This window comes from Camelus dromedarius, chromosome 20 (genome assembly GCF_036321535.1).
Source record: "Camelus dromedarius isolate mCamDro1 chromosome 20, mCamDro1.pat, whole genome shotgun sequence".
In the NCBI taxonomy this organism is placed as follows: Eukaryota; Metazoa; Chordata; class Mammalia; order Artiodactyla; family Camelidae; genus Camelus; species Camelus dromedarius.
The window spans coordinates 15,980,888-16,001,039 of record NC_087455.1 but is presented as its reverse complement, the minus strand read 5'-3'; the positions used below and the strand labels follow the sequence as shown (position 1 = coordinate 16,001,039).

Below are 20,152 nucleotides of genomic sequence, written 5' to 3'. Positions count from 1 at the left end.
GAAAAAACATAGTATGGGAGAAAATATCTGCAAATCATATGTCTGATAAAGGACTTACACCAGAGAATATGTAAAGAACACTTCACATTCAGTAATGAAAAGACAAGTAACCTAATTTTAAAATGGACAAAGGATCAGAATAGACATTTCTCTAAAGAAGATATATAAACGGACAGTAAACATGTAAAAACATGCTCAGTATCATTAATCATCAGGTTAACTAAAGCCACTTTGAGATACCTTCTCACATCCACTGGGAGGATTCTAAAAAGAAAGAGCAGATGAGGATGGCGAGGATGTGGAGAACTTGGAACCCTCCTACTTTCCTGGTGGGGATGTAAAACGGCACAGCCACTTTGGAAAACAGTCTGGTAGTTTCTCAAAAGGTTAAATAGTTACCATATGATGCAGCAGCTTTACTCCTTGGTGTAACCCAGAGAAAAGGAAACATGTCCACATAAAAACTTACATATGCATTTTCAGAGTAACATTATTCATGATAACCCAAAATAGAAACAACCCACATGTCCATCAGCTGATGAATGGATAAGTGCTATGTGGTTTATTCATACAATGGAATATTATTTGACAATAAACAGGAATGAAACACTAATACATGCTGAAACATGATGAATGTTGAAAGCATTATACTAAGTGAAAGAAACCAGTCACACAGGGCCGCATACTGTATGATTCTGTTTATATGAACCGTCTGTAAGAGGCAAATTCACAGATAAAGGAGACAGATTAGTGTTTGCCCAGGGTAAGGACAGTGGGGAAGTGAGGGATGAATGTTAATGGTCCAGGGTTCCCTTTGGGGTGATGAAGTGTTTTAGCATGGATTGTAGTGATGGTTGCACAACTCTATGTAAACACTGAAAAGCACTGAATTTTACATGTTAAGTGGGTTAGTTGTCTGGTAAGTGGATTATACCTTAATAATATGTTATTATTACTATTATCTTAATATATATTAATAAAACTGTTTTAAAAAAAAAAGTCCTGGCAACTTCTACTTCCTTCCTCTTGAGTTCTGCATCTCGATGTCCAGGCTGTCTCATGGGCAGGAGAGACTAAGTTGACTCAGGAGCACCTCCGGGCCAGACACGCAGCCCCAGCAGTATCTGCCTGCAACTGTACGAGTGAGCACAAGGAAGGGTGATGGAGGAACTGCCCAGCTGAGCCACAGGCAACCCACTGAATACTAAATGTGTGACTAAATGGTGGTTGATTTAAGCCACCAAGTTTTTGGGTCACTTGTCACATAGCAAAAGATCATTAGACCAAATAGTACGTCAAGTTATTGTTTTAAGACTGTGACAGCATATTCACGCTGAAATCGGATCCCAGGAAGGGCTTTGTCATAGAGAGAGAACCTGGATAAGAATAGTACTCGATTTTTATGGGGAAATGAAATAAGGAAGAGCTCAGGGTTGCGGGGCGTGTTTTAAGTGGCCAGCTGAGCCAATGCAGGCAGGCCTGCCAACTGGCCTTTTTTCTAAAGCCCACATTGGGGGCAGCCGCTAACCATCCAGTTGTCCAGAGGCCACCCGCTACTTAGCAGGAGCTTTAGAGGGCTGGCAGGTCATGTTTCTGGTTACAAGAAGTGACACAAATAAACCCCTATCCACTTGTCCTCCCCACACCCTGAAAGGAAAATTGCTGAGCTGGACGGGACAGAGTGGTTCGGCACAGACATAAAGGCCGGGCATCCGTGTCTGGATCTTAAAGGAGAGCATAAGGAGGGCAGGAGACTCTCGGTTTACCTCATTCCACGCAAGGTCACCCTCAGGGGGTCATCCTTAATATATTCTGGGATAATGATGTGTACATAGCAGGGGTGTACAGAGAAATGGGTTTCACTTATTTATTCAGCAAATACTTTTCAAGGACCTGTTGTGCTAGGAAACAGCTGTCAACCACATCGACAGGGACCCTGGTCTCAGAAAGTATAATTAAATGAGCAGGTGATTCCCCCAGGGCTCAGAGAAGGCCTTGCAGGGACTCTGGGAGCCCTGAGAAGTGGTACATGGTCCAGATTTGTGGGATGGAAGATTTCTTAAAGAAATAACATCTAAAACTGGAAAACTGAGGAGGGTGGTTTTCTTCTGTTTTTACTCTAAAATACCTTATTTTAGGGTCAAAAGAAATAAAGAAAACATGATATTCCTTATCTTGACATTTCGTTTCCTAGATTCCCATCACTGATGTAGGCTCCCAGGTCTAACTCTGCGTGGCTTTATTTTCTGCAGTGTGTTTCCAGGACCTTCCAGCGTCCATTCACTATTCTGTCAGTACTTTCCAAACAATGCCACATGTCTCTCTTTGTGGGATTTCACATCTTTTTTGCCACTGCCGACAGATAGAAATATATCCTAGTTCTACTATTCCTACAAAGTAGATCGCTTTCACACTTAGTAGTTTAAAACAACGATGTGTTGTTTCTCCTGATTCTGTGGGTTGCAAGGTTGTTCCTATACTGGTTTCACCTGGGCTCATTCTTACGGCTGCTGGTAGGTCCGCTGAGCTGGAACATCCAAGATGGCCTCATTCTCATGTCTGAGAGTTGGTGCTGGCTGTTGCCTCGGTCTTGTGGTCTCTTCACTTCCAATAGGCTAGACTTGCTTCCTTCCACGGCAGCCTCAGTACGGCATGCCAAAGGGGCAAACGTGGACGTTGCAAAGCCTCCTAAAGCCTTGCCTTGGAAGTCAGATAATGTCTTTTCTTGCTGCATTTCGTTGATCAGTGCCATTCACAAAGGCAACCCAGGTTCAAGGGAAGGGGAGACAGACTCAACGCCTTGATGGGAGAAGCAGTGAAGCCACGCTGGAAAGAAGCACGAGAGGCGCTGTTGTGGCTATCACTGCACTTAACACGCTGTGGAGTGTCTTCCCGATTCTGTCACTCATGTTGGTGTGTATGTGACAGTTGTCCTTTCCATCTTCTAAGAAGGGCCTGGTCATTATTATACTAAATATCATTCTTATTGCTCATACCAGCTCAGCTGTCACTAACCCCCTGGAAGCAGCATAGTAGCTGTTTCTAAGGATGGATTGAAGTGCAGGAGAAGATTGACTTGGGAAGAGGTGTAATTGAGTTCTGTTACAAGCTGAATAAGGTTTTTAATGAGCTCAGTTATATACTAGTAGCTCTTTATAAATACTCTTAGTCATTCCTTGGCCTTTTGGCTAAGGTCTACTATCTGTTCTCATCAGTTTAGTGTAAATGCTTTTAAATATAAAAGCAAACACTTGTATACTTAGAACTTATTTTTTTTTTACAAAGATTTTTAGTGATAGCAATCCAGTGAAGGAAGTAGAACAGGTATTATCTTCCTCGTTGAATATGAGTTTGGGGACACTGAAGCAGTGAAAAATTATGTGGTTAGTTTGTGGCAGAGCTGTATTTGAGTCCCACGTCTCCTGTTTCCCAGTGCTGTGCCCCTTCCGTGGTTTCCAAATAGTAAAACTCTAAGGATTCTGGGAAGAGTGGCGATGACTCAGAGGAGTCCCCATTTTCATCAGTTCCTAGCTATTACAACAAACTCTTCATGCCCTGAGGTAGGCACAGTGTTAAGTATAACACTTTGCATATGCGTTGTCTCTTGTCTTGTTTTTCTCACGCTCACATATGATGCTCACAACAGATGGGTGAAGCTGTCATACTCTTGACAAAAAGGAGGCTTAAAAACAGGAAAATGACTTGCTTTACATTTCAAGGCTACCAAGTGACTCATTCTGAATAAACTTAAATCTTCAAATTCCTAGTGCAGTGTTCTCTCCACAGCAGGATTGGGCTCTAAGTCTCAAAGCGTTGAAAATGAACATATGAATGGACATTCAGGTATGCCGGTTCAATTACCCCCGAATGATGTGATTTATAAACATGTATAAAGTGCTTGTTTGCATGACCTAGAGCAAGTTTCTTCCTCACAACACCAAATGCTGTCATTCAGTTTTTCTCATTCAGATAAGAATTACATTTTTCTCCTGTGGATGAAGAGGGGATTGGACTACAATGATCTCTAAGGTTTCTTCCTGCTCTAGAATAAAATGGTACAATTTGTGTTGCATGCTGTTGTCTGAGAAGACACGAAGGTTTCTAGAAGAGAGAAACATTCATATAGAAGACAGGAACTCATCAGGAACAGTTTTAAAGGAAGGTGACACAATGATTGTGGCATTTTATGAGGTTCTGTTTTTCATCAAACAAGGTTTCATGGATAAACATGGACTTTGTCTATCTTGTTGGAACTTATAATTGAGTAGGGAAGGTAGTCTTTAATCTGATAATTACGCACACTGTATAAGGAGCAATGAGATGGCTTAATGGAGACCTAACAATAACTGAAATACAAAGACTAAGGACTTTAGTAGGCTTGAGGAGTAAAGGAATAGTGGAGAGAAGTTGGGGAAAGCATTCCAGCTTTGGGAATGACATATTCAAAGGCCCTGTGGTAGATGTGGCATAATATGTTTGAGGAACTGAAAGAAGGCCAGCATCTCTGGAGTACACAGGGATCAGAGGTGAGAATGGTCCTAAGGGAACAGGGGCAGGGTCATGCATACATTATAGGCCATGTAAAGGGTTCTGGTCTTTAGCCTAAAAGCAATGAGAAGCCATTAAAGTACATCTTCAAGAGGGGCATGACATAACCATGTCTGGACTATGTCTGGACTTGGGTACTTGAGGTTGGGTTGGGAACAAGAGTGGGTGCATAGTGTAGTCCAATTAAGAATCCACCATAATGGTCTAGGTTAAAGGTGTTGGAATTTTTGGTCTAAGGCAGTGGCAGCACCAGAGATGGGAAGACCTAGACATATATGAGACCTATCTGGGAGGTAAAATTCAGTTCGTATGCAGACTGGGTCAAGAAAGACAGAGACATCATGGATGAAGCCTTGTTTTCCGGCTGCATGGTGGAAGTACTTGCTGGCACAGGGCTGGGTGTGGGGGGAAGAACCTGAGTTCCGTTTTGTGCTTGTTGATTTTGAGTTGTCTTTGAGATGTCTATGTGGATACAAAGGTCTGGGGTTGAGAAAATAGGGACACACATTGGGAATCCTTGAAGCATGGATGGTAATTGAAGCCAGGATTGGGATAAAATAACTTACCTGAGAGACAATGGAATGAGAAAAGAGATATTTGGGGAACTGAATCTTGAGGGATTCCAGCTCTTAAAGTCCACAGAGATGACTTTAGTCAACCCACTGGTCACTGAGAAAGAGGCAGGCACTGAGGGACAAGAGGAGAATGAGGACAGTATGACTTCCTTCTAACATCTCATGCTATTAATGTCAACCAAAATGGGGACCTGCAAGATGTCCATCACATATGGCTGCAAGGGAGAGTGCTTGTGGCCCTAGGGGGAGCTAGTTCGGAGGAGTGGTGAGGACAGAAGCTGGAGGAGTTGAAGAAGGCTTGGGAAGGTAGGTGTGAGACAGGCCCTGTGGGGTTGGGGGGATTGTGGAGTGACTTTTATGTGGCTGTCTTAGTCAGTTTGGGCTGCTTTAACAAAAATACTGTAGACCAGATGGATTTCTCACTGTCTGGTGGCTGGGAAGTCCAAGATCAAGGCGCCAGCAGACCTGGTGTCTGGTGAGAGCTCTTTCCTTGGTTTACAGATGTCTTCACAATGTGTCCTCACAGAGAGAGAAAGAGGAAGCAAGCTCTCTTCTGTCCCTTCTTGTAAGGGCAGCCATCTCATCATGTAGCAGAACAGAATTTGCTACCTCAGAATGTCTCTTTGGTACATGGATAATTTCGAGCTGAAAACAGTCAAGGCCCAAAAGACTTGGGAAGAAACTTTGACCTTTCTCCTAAATGCCTAAAAAAATTTAGATAAGAGGACCTGTTCCAGGAAGGGAGCTATCACCATAGATAACTGTAGTATGAGCTAGGTTGTGGTGGACAGGGAGGAACCCAGCAAGGTTTGTTTGTTAAAATTCCTCTCCGTGCCCCATTGTCTCTGCATGACACAGCAAACGTTTATTTACCAAACATTTGCTTTTACATCTTCATATAAATTGCCTTCCTCCCCTTTGAAGTCCTGGACCACTGCCCCCAACATCCTCTTGTCTTCAGCTGAAGATGGTATTAAGGTGAGGGTTTCTGGCAGTTTGGTGAGTTACTCAGTTTTTCTGAGTCCCTCCCATGTACACATGCTATTAAACTTTTAGTGATTTTCTCCTGTTAATCTGTCTCACGTCAATGTAATGCTTTGACCAGACAGAAGAACCTAGAAGGGTAGAGGAAAATTTCTTCCTCCACAACAGGGCTCCACTCTCCTGAAATAATCATCTCCCGAAGGCCCATCTCCTAATACTGTCACACTGGGTTTCAGCGTTTCAGGACACAAATGTTGGGAAGATACACGCATTCAGTCCATAGCAGGCAGTCTTACTAGCATGGTGACTTGGGAAGTGGAATAATGGCTTTAGGAAAGAAATACTGGACTTTGTTTAGAAAGGTAGAGTGGGCTTCAGTCAGTAACTCCCTTTCAAGATGGCTACACTGAATACAGTTTGCTAATGCTAGAGTTTTGGATTGCATTTTCAGTTTTTTTTCCAATCACCAGGAGAACATGCACCTCGTTCATTTCTGAAGCAACTCCTCTTCACACTTCCATCTGGGGCAGCACAGGACAGCCACGTCTGTCTGTCTGACAGCTTTGCTGTGATACTTCACAGAAGCCTGTGGTGTAGGAGTTCACATGAGTGATTCTCCTTTTGTGTAGATTTCTTATTCTTTTTCCTTCTTTTTTTTTTTAAATTGAAGTATGATTGATTTACAATATTATATTAGTTTCAGGTGTACAACATAGAGTTCAGAATTTTTACAAATTATACTCCATTTAAAGTTTCTATAAAATGTTGGCTGTATTCCCTGTGCTGTACAATATAGCCTCGTAGCTTATTTATTTTATTACATGGTGTTTTGCATCTTGTGACCCCCTACCCTTAACTTTCCCCTCCCCTCCTCCCGCTCCTCACCGGTAAGTATAGGTTTTTGTTTTTGTTTTTTCCTTCTTTCCTCCCAGGCTGATGAGCCCTGAAAACACACTCCTGCAGCCCAGGGAAGAGGAGGGGGTGAAGTATGAGCGCACCTTCATGGCGTCTGAATTCCTGGATTGGCTGGTTCAGGAGGGTGAGGCCACCACGAGGAAAGAGGCAGAACAGCTTTGCCACCGGCTCATGGAACACGGCATCATACAGCATGGTGAGTGCGTGGGTCAGCCTCCGCCACACCTGAAACCTTGGGTTTACCACCGCGAGCTTTTATTTCTCATTCGTGGCTCAGTTGGGGCTCAGATTGGCTCGTCTCCAAGCTGGGGTCAGGGTCAGGGTCAGGTATGTGTTTCATGCCTTATCGTTCTGGGACTCAGACAAAAGGAACATCCATTCTCTGGAATGTATTGTTTGTACCAAAGCTTGAGAAGGCAGGCCAGTTCTTGAAGTGTCTCCAGAAACTTCTGTGTGAGTGTATTTCACGTAATAGCTCTTATATTCAACTGGCTACAGCAGGTCATCTGATCGAATCTGGCTGGAAAGTAGATGACTCTTGCAAGGTTGGGTGCATTAGGGGAATGAAAATTTGCTGAATTCTGGTTCAGGCTGCCATAGTGAAGACATATCCAAAAAGCCTTCATCCAAGTTTTACTTTTTTGGGGGCTGAATCATAATAATGCAATATAACATGTTTAAGAACTCTATATGAGTTATCTATTGCTGCATAAGAAATTACCCTAAAACTTAATGGTATAAAACATTAATAAACGTTTATTATCGCATACCGTTTCTGTGGGTCAGGAATTTGGGAGAGGCGTAGCAGGTGGTTTGGCTGGGGGTCTCTTACGAGGTTGCAATCAAGATATTGGCTGGGGCTATAGTCACGTGAAGGCTTGACAGGCTGGAGGGTTTGCTTCCATGATGGCTCACTTGCATGCCTGCCAAGTAGGTGCTGGCTGTTGGCAGGAAGCTTCTGTCCATTGCTAATGTGACTTCTCCATAAGGCTGCTTGACGATTCTCATGACATGGCCACCTGACTTCTTTCAGAGGGCGGGACCCAGGAGAATGCAAGACAGAGCCACAATGTCTTCTAACTGAGCCTTAGAAGTCACACATTGTCACTTCTTCAATACCCTATTTGTTACCAGGTCAGTCCTATTCAGTGTAAGAGCATACTCTTAAAGGGTGTGCATGCCAGGAGGCAAGGATCACTGGAGCCATCTCAGTTCTTGTGAGGCTGGCTGTCACCAGAACATAGGCTCTGGAATCCCAGCTCTACCAGTTATTAGCCACTTACCTTCTCTCGTCTGTAAAATGGGCATACCTACATAGGGTGACTGTAGGAATAAACGAGATAGATGTAAAGCAGTTTGATGCTCTGCTCTTAACAAGTACTCAATCAATTTATTAATATAGCTGCAAGGTGCAGGCTTAGAACAGTGAGGAAAGGGCTGGGAACCAGATAAGCATTTCAGCCTATGAATCAGTATGAAGGTAGTACTTGACCAATTCTTACTGTAAATTCCCCACCCCCACTTCTACACAGGCCTAGAATTTCTATCCCAGGGTTAGGAAGACAACAATGGAATTACAGATTTGAAAGTTTCTAAATTATTTGGAGCAGTATTTTACAAACACCCTTTAGTGAAAAAAGTTTAGTGAGCCATTCTCAGCATTAAAAATACATTTTTTTTTAAACTAGACTAGAGTAGACTCTTACTACTCAAAGTGTGGTCCGTGGACCCAGAGTGTCACCTAGGAGCATAGTAGAAATGTGGAATCTCTGAGCCAACTCAAGTCCTGCTGAGTCTGATCTACATTTTAGCATAACCCCAAGTAATTTGAATATATTTTGAAGTTTGAGATTGTATTTAACTAGAATAGAAAATTTCAGAGCTTATTGTATGTAGTGAGGTTAAGGATTGTTTTGCAAAATGTTTATCTTAGATATTCACTATATAATCATATGGTCATAGTCATGTGTGCCTTGATTTGCAACAGAAAATTTGTTACTGTGCTTTGGGGTCAAATATTTTGAAAGCCACTGATCTAGTAGCATTGGTCCGAGAGGCACTCAAGCCTCGCAGTATCTGCCGGGGTATTTTCTCCTGTGTAACTCTGCCACAGTCACACTCACAACTGTTTATGGATGGCCTGGCGGGTCTGCTGCCGGGCTACTGACTGGGGTCTGGCAGGTGGATAGAAGAGTTAAATGCCTGTGTGTGGTTCCCGACCTTAAACAGCCTATGTCTTGTAGGGATTATAAAATGAACATGGAAGCCGTTAGATAGCCGTAGAAGATGCACGATATGTTTTACTTGTTTGTTTGTTTATTTTGCACCATGTGCCAGGCACTGTTTTAGTGATTTTGCACCCACTAGCTTATTGAAATCTTTTAAACTCTTTGAGGCAGATATTCTAGTTGTTGTTGTTGTTAAATTTATTTTATTTTGGTCAGAGCACCTACCACGAGATCAATCCTCTTAAATTTCTAAGTGTACGGTAATAGTATCGTTAACTATAGGGCAGGTTTTTTTTATTATCTCCTTTTACAGATAAGGAAACTAACGCACTAATAGGTTAAGTAATTTGTCTGAGGCCACTCAGGTAGTAATGTCCAAATGGATATTGTTGCTAAAAAATGAACTCAGAATTGGCTAGAGGGACTGGGGCTTTCCACAGTGAAAAATGGTGTGTTTGGGTTAGAGTTAGTTCTGCCGTCTTTGCTCCAGACAGAACACTTGGTGATACCAAGGTCTAGAAGAAAACCAGCTTTTTATACTACAATTTACTGACTGACACTGTACATCTCGACTTCAGAGAGAAGAAAGAGGATGCCACGAATTGTTTCCAAATGATTTCCAAAGAGAGAGTAATTACACTTTAATTACAGTGTAATTTCATAAAGCTGTAAACGTAAATGCCCTCAAGTTGCGAAGGAAGGAATAAAATAAGGTATCATGGATAGCAAGGCTTAACCACAGAAGTCTGCTTTCCATGGTTTTCGGAGGATTGAATATTCTCTATATACTGAAGTCAGAGTTTCCAAGAGAGTTCCAGTTTCGCAGCACAGAAGGTCATTGCTCAATCACAGATTCTAACTTTGATTTATGAAAGTATGGCCAACATGTATGTGTACGTTCGAGTTAATGATAGATACCAGCTAGTGTCTTAAGCAAAGCTCTGAATTGTCCAGCTAATAATTAATTTCACAGGTTACACATTAAAGAAAGACAGCCTTTAGCCTTTGAGCAGAAGGTTTCTGGATAGAAGTGATTTCCTAGCTTGGAACCAGTGGGTATAAAACTCAGACCCACTTACAAAATCCTAACTAGCTTCATTTATGAGTGGTGAATGGTGCTCTGTAATCAAGACAGAACTTGTCAGATGAGTGATTAACTTACATGCAAATGCATATGTATTTATATAAATATGCATGCATGTATATATGTACATATTTGTGCAAAGGTATATACGTTGACCATGTATGTATATGGTTATCTAGCTTTTTCATTTATTGAGGTTTACCATGTATCAAGCACTGGGCTAAATACTTTATAGATTTTAATATATTGTGTATTTAATATATACATGCTTCACATATATGGTGTATTTTACCTGTAATCCTATTAAATCCTCACAGCAATTCTATGACTTTGTTATTGTTATTATTATTATTATAGTTTTACAGGGAAGAAATCTAGGATTCAAAGCCTTTGAGATACTTTCCCAAGGTTGCATAGCTCAGTAGCTACTAGGCGTTGTGCCTTAGAAAGCAGTTTCCCTTTGTCTAGGATGTGTGTGATCGGGTGTGGCTGCCTGGCTGGCCTTGTGGAATGAACATGGTCTTTGGAGGGAGACAGACAGGATTTACATCCCAGCTCCTTCACCTAGCGAGTGACCTTGGCAGCATCTCAGAGTATACCTCTATGAGGTTGCACTCTTGAGTCTTGTGGGCTTCCCTGGGCAGGTATTCCGCATGTGTTTACTGCATGTCCTTGCTGGAGGAAGGAACCAGTTCCGTGTGGCCCTGGGAGGGAGAAGAGAGGAAGCCTGAGACTCAGAGTGTGAGATTTGTCTTGGGGACTGCGCATAGAGGTACACTCTGCCTGCCCGGGCAGCTGCAACCACCAGACACTCAGAAGGCTAGCACGTGCTCTCCATCAATCACAGTGTTTGTGCAAACAATCTAGGCAGGCTGGTAGGGCAGAATTCAGGGCCCCAGGTAAGCAAAGTTGCCTTATCAGTGAGTAACCTTCCAAAAGCTAAGTTCCCAGATGCTAGCCATGAGCCAGCCACGTGAGCAAGCCTCTCTGCATCAGGACTGCAAAGATAACTCTTTCTTGCACAGAGCTGCTGTGAGGATTAAATGATAACAGTGGGCAAAAGCTTTTAGCAGAGTCTACCTCTTATGGCCCTCAAATGCCAGCTATTGTACTTGATCTGATCAATTCTAAATAAGAATTAAAATGTAGAGTCCTTATTAAATGTCAGACACTGTTCTCATTTACTCGTTTATTCCTCTCCATAACTCTATGAGGTAGGCATCATAATTCTTCTCATTTTTAAAATGAGGTTAAGTAACTTGAAGACGAAAGCTAGTAAATGGTAGATTCAAGATTCACATCCAGGCAATCTGACTCTTAATCACTGAAGAAGAGTGGATGCTAATTATAAGCTCCGCTAGACTGGAGGGGAAAAAAAACTTTTATTGTATCAGCTCACACAGCCTGTCAGATATTGCAACTATAATAATTGTTAACTCATAAAATATACAAGATTCCCTTTTCACAAACAGTGACCATGTACCTTGAGATTTTTGTGTGACCTTTTCAAATGTGATGAACACATTTCTCTACTCACATAAATACCTCCCTCCACTGCCTGAGCTGCTATCCAGCTATCTTATCCTTAAACGGAGGGAGATAGATGCCAGATAGTCACGTGGGTAAATTGCTCACAGCTGCAGCAGCTGACCCTGGATAATCAGGCTACTGCTGCTATGTCCAGGCGTGTAATTTCCTCTTTCAAAGATTTAGTCAGAGCACCTTAACAATTTCAACACTTCATCAAGCCCTCTTTCTTTGTCTTTTGTTTTAAAAATATATTTGTATAACATTTCGCAACACGCAAAGCAGTTTTCCAAATATTATATTTTTAATCCTCCCAGCTGCTCGAGGGTAGTTTTGGTGATGCCATCCTTGTGGCTGAGGCAGCCTCTCTGGTAGCCCTGAAAAGAGAACCTGGGATCTGCTGCAAAGGAAGCGAGATGCCAGATCCAGACGGGAATGAACCCTACATTCTCAGTAATTAAGGTCACTGACAGAGTTCAGCCTAAGCCTGGACCAGCCTTGCCAAAGACAAAGAAAGAGGGAGGGGAGGATGGGAGGGAGAAGACACTGATGATTGAGGCTAAAGGCAAGATTGCAATTTACCCGAGACCATATGATATTACAGAAAAAAGTTATTCTGAAGGAGGAGAGGGTATAGCTCAGTGGTAGAGTGAGTGCTTAGCATGCACAAGGTCCTGGGTTCAATCCCCAGTACCTCCATTTAAATAAACAAACAAAGAAACAAGTAAATAACCCCCAAAAAGAAAAATGTTATTCTGACACTTGTTAAAACAGTAAGGAAGACTGCTGCAGTAGGAATACTGTGTAGGGGAGGGAGATGGGGCTTGAGTCTTGAGTACAGCAAGGATAAGTGGAGATTTATACCCATGGAACAGGGTGAGGGTGTCAGTGGATGAACACTTATTAATGGGAGACACCAAGGGTAGGGGGATTCTGAGGCAAAGAACTCATACATCAAAATCAGAGGAAGAGAAACTTGATCGAATAACAAGAATGACCAGATATCACGAGTCGGGGGATTCTCACCAAAGTGACTTCAGGATTTTTTGCTAAGACTGGGTTAGGCCGGCCAAGTCTGGCTGAGCCTGGGTCACATGCGCACCTCCTGACACCCTGGATGGGCAAGGCCTTTTGACTGGCAGACTCACCGAGTGGGAGAGGGGCACTTTTCCACCAAAAAAAAAAAAATTTATTTGAAAGTTCTATTACCACAGGGTTAGGGGGCAAGGTCAAGGCCTGGTTGAAAAGAGGGCTCACAGGAACCTGACTAAAGTCAGGACAAGGAACGAGGCTTTGTTAATGGCAACCTGCCCTCCCTTCTTCTCCATCAATGTTGCGGGACACAGTGGGGCGGCCAGTCAGTAACATGGTGACACACAGGTTGGTAGAAGAGTTTAGAAGAGAGATAAAGTATGAGAATAGAAAAGGAATTTATTTGGGGTACACTGCCACAGACAACAGTGAGCCACACAGGTGAGGGGTGCCTGTGTGAGCCCTGAAGACAGGTTACTGGGGTCTTTTAGAGGTAGGGTCACAAGGTGCCTGATCGGCTTGTGTGCGGGTCTCTGATTGGTTGTAGGAATAAGAGGTTTAGAGTCCACAAAGGGCGGTGGGGTTTATGATTCTGATAAGGTGGGCTGAAACAAGCGAGCCTGAGCTATCGTGAGATTAGGCATTACCTAGGGCTATTAGTTTGTTAGGCAAAACACACCCAGTAAGGAATGTACTTTATCTGTTGAGGGATCACAGCTGAGAGCCCAGAAATGGGGATCCTTGGACTTTGAAGGACATCATTTGGCCCAACAATCAAGGCTGTTCTACTCACATTCTTTACTTTTTGCCTTTGGTAACTCCTTGCCACCAACGAAATGAAGATTTTTCCATTACAGATGGAAAATATCTATATCGTAGTCTTTCTTTTCCCTGGCTAGACTGTACGTGCTTTGAGGACAGAGAATTTGTTTTCTCATCTCTGTATCCCCCATGGCTTGGCATTTATGCGTTACTTACTTGGTAAAAAATGATGACAATAGCGACCACTTTTTGAGGATTCGCCACATGCCAGGTATGTATACCAGCTTGAGTCCTTTGAATATAAGCAGCCTCAATCATCATCATTTGCTTCAGTTATTCCGCAGAGCTAGCTGGCAGTTAAACGCTGAAAAACCAGGCAGCCTGGAGAAGAACCAGAGCAGCTCCTGGGGATCCAGGTGCCAGGAGCCAGTGACCAAAGGGCAATCCCTTCCAGCCACCTACAGCTGAGAAGTCAGCTTCCTGCCTACGCTGTCCCTCTCTCAGGAGGCTAAACTCTAGACAGCAACTCTGATTGGCTGAGCCTGGGTCACATGCCCACCTATTGAGCCCCCCTCCGCTGGAGGGCAGGGCCCTTCGACTGACAGACTCACCAAGTAGGGGAGGGGCACTGTTTCACCAAAAAAAAAAAAATTTTTTTTTGAAAGTTCTGTTACCACAAGGAAGTGAGTGCTGGGCAGCCGAAAACCCCCAGGCAGGCTATTCTTTACTATTAGTTCATTTAATCCTCCCCTCACTTCAGTTCACTTGATATTATTATTCCTATTGCTTTAGATAACAATTTTGAGGCATTTGCAATTAATATAATCATTCTTAGCTCCTAAATGTTAAACCATGAATAGAAAAAAGTAAAGACTGGGTAGAATATTTTCTCAGTCTAACTTTCAATCAAGTGTCATCTTTATCAGCAGCCATTATTTACTATAACTTTTTCTTCTCAGTTTAGAATTTCTGGGAATTTTCCTACTATGCCCTCTGATGTGCTTTGGCTCTGTTTTGCTTTTTATTATAGCTAAATCCAAAAAGGAAGGAAAATGGACACAGCCAGACGGCTGTTGCAATGCAAACATAAGGGAACAAGGTTCCTTGGTAAGGTCTGGGGCTAACACTTTGGCACACAATATAGTGTTGATTTTGATTCAAGGACAGCAGGTCCGGAGCTACAGTAAGCCTTGACTTTTAGAAAGTTTGAAGGGAATGAGAGATGCCTTATCTTACGTAATCTTCCAAAAGAAAGGTATTATGTGCAAAGAACAGAGGTCTTTTGTGAACAGTGTCATAGCTGTAAATATTGCTCTCCTTAGTTGACATCAGTATAACTTTTGTCAGATGTGCAGAAACTGATCCTCTAGATACAGACTGGGTTTGGCTCTGAAGCCTGTGTCGCTGCCAACTGCTGCCTCGCTCCCGACGGCTTGTCGGCCAGTGGCCCCTGCGGTGTGTAGTCCTCAGTTTGCCCCAACGTGACACTTTTACCACAGCCCAAGGAAGATATAAAATCCAAGCACACAATCTCCGCACAGTGGAAGTATATGAGAGTGTGCAATCTCCTCTTAAGTACTCAGCCTGGCCTTCTGTGGTGATTTAAGGGCTCCGCTGGGTCATTTTTGGAGAGGCGTGTAGGCTGGGGTCTCAAATTTATTAAAAGAACAACATATCAGGATCTCCTGTTGAAATGGACAGCTCAGACTGCCCATTCTGCTGTGCCCCTCCCGCTCCTGGTCAGGAAGCACTGCAGTGTTCAGTCCTGGGTACTGATGGACGGGAGCTTGACCGCAGCCCTCAAGGGGAGGCTGGGGTTGGGGGTGGGACGAACAGTTAAGAGGCTCTCCTTTAAGGAACAACTGCCTCCTTGCTCTTTCCCATCACAGACCTTTTTACTAGCTCCCCGTGTCAGCCCCTCCTCAGCTGGGAGGCTGGGAAATTTGGGCAGGGATTCCTGTGTGGGCCAGGCTGGCCTGGGGCAGCTGTGAGGATTATTCTCACAGCCATTTCGTCTTCGCCACAGTGCTGTCTCTCATGGTTCTTCCTCTAGAAATTCTCCCACCTGCCTCTTCTGGCTCGAGATTCTTCCCTGCTCCCTTTAACTCAGTTGTCTCTTAGCTGGTCCGCCGGTCTCAGTGTCTGGGTTGTCTTTTGTGTCGGGGCCTGTAGGTCTTTGGAAAGGCTCCTTCTTTCTGTCCGCCTCCTCCCTGCTCCCTCCTCCCCTCATCAGCCAGGAATGGATAAACAAGCAAAAGTCTGTTGACACCATGGAGTGATTACAACAGTATTAAGTTAAAATTTAAGAAGGGACTATACACACACACACATATATCCTGATTACCATTGGGGAAAAAATGTGTTTATTAATATCATAACCCATTTTAGTCTGATTTGGAGAGTAATTTTTTGTAAAAATTATTTATATATGTTATTTTTAAATCAACATAAAAATTATAAAGGCTCTAACGTCTTACCTAGCTTTATTCTGAAAAGCTCCCCTTCACTTTCTTCTCTGTCCCAACAAGGAGCCCACTCCCTCCTCTCTCTCCTTCCACCCAAGGAAGGCCTGCGTATGAGTCTATAATCTTTCCACTTTATTTTAGCCACTCCCTCGGTCTGATTAGAAATGAGAAAAACAGGGGTGGGATGGGGAGGGTATAGCTCAGTGGCAGAGTGTGTGTGTAGCATGCACAAGGTCCTGGGTTTAATCCTCAGTACCTGCATCAAAATAAACATAAAATAAATAACTAAATTAAACCTAGTTCCCTCCTCCACCCCTAGCCAAAAAAACAAAAAAATCCCCAAAAAACAAAAAAACCCAGAAATGACAACAGCCATCATGCCAGCGGAAGAGGGGGTGGGTGTTGGTTTTGACCACCGTGAAACCACTCCTGTCTCTGAAGTCCTCCTCCATGGTCGCTGAGCACATAACCTCAAGCAGGGATTCCTGTCGAGTGGGAACATAACGTACTAACTCATCAAAATGAGGGAACTAGGACAGGGGAGAGAATGTGAGGTGGAAAAAAAGAAATAACAACTCTTGACCCACTGGCTGTCAGGAACTCAGGATAAGAGTTATCTTCTAGGAAAAAAGGCTCTCAAAGAGCTGCGCTTAAAAGGATGTTGGACTTGTTGGTTAGCTGATCTATTCCTATGGGACAGCAGCCTCTAGACCAATATCATTTCCAATGGAAATAGGATGTAAGCCACAGATGCCATCCATGTATGTAATATACAATTTTCACAGTGAAAAAAAGTAGAAACAAGCAGGTGAAATTAACCTTAATAATATATTTTAACTCATGATCTTCAAAATGTTATTTCAAAATATAATCAGTATGAAAAAATAGCAGTCAGCTAATTTTACATTCTTTTTTTTCGATAAAGGGGGATATTGATGGGAATACAATCATAGTTGGAGATTTTAACACTACATTCTTTTTTTTCATACTCCAGCTTCGAAATCCAGTGTGTATTTTACACTTACAGCTCATCTCAATTTCAGATTCACCACATTGCGAGTGCTTGTCAGCTGTTCTGGAGAGCACGGCTCTAGTACCTTTTTGAAACCAGCACAGGGTAGGGTGGTATCTTGGTGAGTGTGTATTTCATTTTCAGCCCCTTAGCTCAGAGATCTTTGTCCCCCAACAGCTGAAATGCCTGAAAGTTCGTGTCAGGAAGCGTCTTGGTATCTTTGTTTTGCTGTGTCAGTTTGGATACACAAATAAACCTGGGTGGCAGCCACACAAGTTTCTAGAATGGTGACAACAGTTCTTTCTTCTTTAGCACAGTGATTTCATAGTTACGTTTTCTCTTTCCTCTGATTTTTAAAAAATATTTCCTTTGATTTTTTTAACACTCCCACAAGTCAGAAATTGTTGACTGCCATCATTTGGACTGGATCTCTGTCTCAAGAACTCTCTTTATTCGCTCAGAATGAGCTTATGCCGTATAGGACCCAAAATTCAGGAGCACTTCCTTAAATTCCTAGGCTTCCTTATGGAATCCTTTGGGGTTTTCCTGGCAGCACCACAGTATTATTGATGGTGCATGGGCATCATTGCAACCCAGTCTTCCAGAGAGCTGTTCGTTAATTTCACTCGCTTTGGATACAGGAAGTTATTGTAATTTCTTTTCCACAGATGAAAAAATTGAGATGCAGGGACTGTCTATAACCAGTTCATGTCACAGGGGAATCAGAGCTGAGTTGCTGGAAGGCTAATCTTCTACCTGTTAAGACTTTCTGAGTCAAGCCTAGTCTGTTACAAGGTGTGGGCTACAAATAAATAGAGTTTGTTTTTTGAGCCTTTGATTATAGGTCTCTGAGTTTAGAATTATAACAGGATTGTGTTTAGCTTCAAGTAAGAGAAAATGAAGTAAAAGTGAAATGCTTGAGCTGGGAGGTTCCTGCTGGTAAGAGGTGGTTCTGAGTTCCATCCATCTCTCTGCTCCATCATTCTCAGTTATACCAGACAGAGGTAAAGAACAATGGGGCGTCACCTAGCAAGACTGCTTTTTATTGAGGAAAAGTTGCCTCTCCCAGGAATTTCTGCCTACATGGGCCGGAGCTGTGTCACATGGTCAGCCCTTGCTGGAAGGCAGTCAGTGAATCTAATGCTTTTAGCTTGGCACACTGCCACCCTGTACAAATAATAAAGGAGGAAGAAAGGGAGAATGGGTTTTGGATAAGCAGCTAGCATTGTCAGCCACAAGGACAGATGTCTTTTTCATTAAGTAACTAAGTGACCTTCCCTCTGAGACATGGGCTCCCAAGGAACAGTTTTCCTCCTGTGTCCACAGCTGAGCGCCTCGTAGCTCTAAGCTAGATTTAAAACAGGTGGGTGAACCAATGTTGATGTCTTAGTTCTGAGCAATGTACTATGGTTCTGTGAACACTGGGGGTGCTGGGTGAAGCGTACAGGAACTAGCTGTACTGTCTTTGCAGCTTTTTTAAATAAATTTAAAATTATTCCATAATATCAAGTTTATTAGAAAAAAAAAAGTAGATGAGGTTTTCCCTATCTTTTTTTCTTCCTTTTTTGTTTAAGAAAAGGTGAGTATAAATATAAATAATATAGAAAATATATTAGGACGTTTTTTTTAAAAGCTACTAAATCTCACCACTGGCATCTTCCTTTTCTGAACATCTGCTTCTTCCCCCTTCAAGGGTTCTAGTCTCTTCAGCCTCAAAAGGGACACCAATAAATTTACTGTACAGTAAAGCACCAACAGGTTATATGGTAACATTTCTGGGAATGGTAAGAAGATGTTAACTGGGAATTAGGCTTTGATGGGTTTTCACACGAAGTGGTTCCTGAGTCGGACTTATTCTCTTATCTCCAGCATCACACTGGCTGTCCTTCTTTGTGTTGTTGGCCCTGCTGAATTTATCTGGTTTAGGTAGGATTCCTCCTTTCCCCCCAAACCAACCAGAGTTGCTTCCAGACACTTCCCCTATGTGGGTGAAGTCTGAAAAGAAGGGTGCCTTGGAAAGTTGTCCCTGGGGGCACTGACACCCTGGATGAGCTCTTCGAGCTGGAGGCCCACATATAGTTAACATTAACTGAATGCCTCTATGGACCAGAAACTCTAAAAGGCCTTTTATCCGTGTTGTTTCATTGCTTCTTCAACTCATTTTACAGATGAATAATGTTGAAGTTCAGGGAAGTTAAATAACTTAATAAAGAGTGAAGCTGATGTGCACCCCAGGACCATCTGAAGGCAGAGGGGTTGGCCGTACCATCACTCTGTCCTTTTAATAAGCAATTTCAAGGTAATAAGCCCTGGCGAAGAATATTGTGGAAAACATGCCCAGCCAGATTGTCTTCTGTAACCTGGAGACAGGAATAAATGAGACGGAGAAAAGCAGACTCTGTTTTCATGTGTTTGTTGAGCTCATGTGCCTCCTTGTTTGGCATTATTATGGAAGGGGAGACAGTCGAGTGAGATCGAGGGACAGGGTTCCAGGGTTAATCTGTCAATACTTCTCTGTTGGATCTTCCAGTTAATGACTGGGACCTTGGGCAAGTTGACCTTGTGTAATCTCCAGTACTCTCTTCTGTAAAATAAGAATAATTATAAAAGCTCTATCATAGTGCTGCTTTGAGAACGGAATGGTGGAGTCATGCCACGTGCTTAGCGTAGGGCCTGGCACGATGTATCACTCAATACATGTCAGCTGATTGTTACGGTCATCATTGTCATCATCGATAGATCCTCATCCTCAGATGCCCTGGTGGGTGAGATTAATATAAGTTTAATGGCCTCATTTATTGCTGGTCTTAAACAATATCTTATACATACTCTATGCTGAATATATACTTTTTAAAATAAGTCAACACTAAAGGTCCTTGGATTTATGCAGCAATTCCAAAAGATCTAGAACAGAGTTAGATTTCTTTCATTGAATTATGTATGTGAGGTATTCCATTTGCCAGACAAAATAAATTTGTTTTCAGACCTCACTGCACTTATAATATGAATTAGTCTCTGAA

General features: G+C 42.7%; 1 protein-coding gene across 2 annotated transcripts in view; it reads left to right on the top strand.

Moving 5' to 3' along the window:
* DEPTOR (DEP domain containing MTOR interacting protein) overlaps nucleotides 1-20,152 on the top strand; it is a 130,473-nt gene that overhangs the window by 54,772 nt on the left and 55,549 nt on the right. For both annotated transcript variants that reach the window (XM_031439556.2, XM_010988416.3), the window contains one exon: nucleotides 7,040-7,218. In XM_031439556.2, the coding sequence (XP_031295416.1) occupies nucleotides 7,040-7,218 (179 nt within the window). The remainder of the gene's footprint in view (nucleotides 1-7,039; nucleotides 7,219-20,152) is intronic.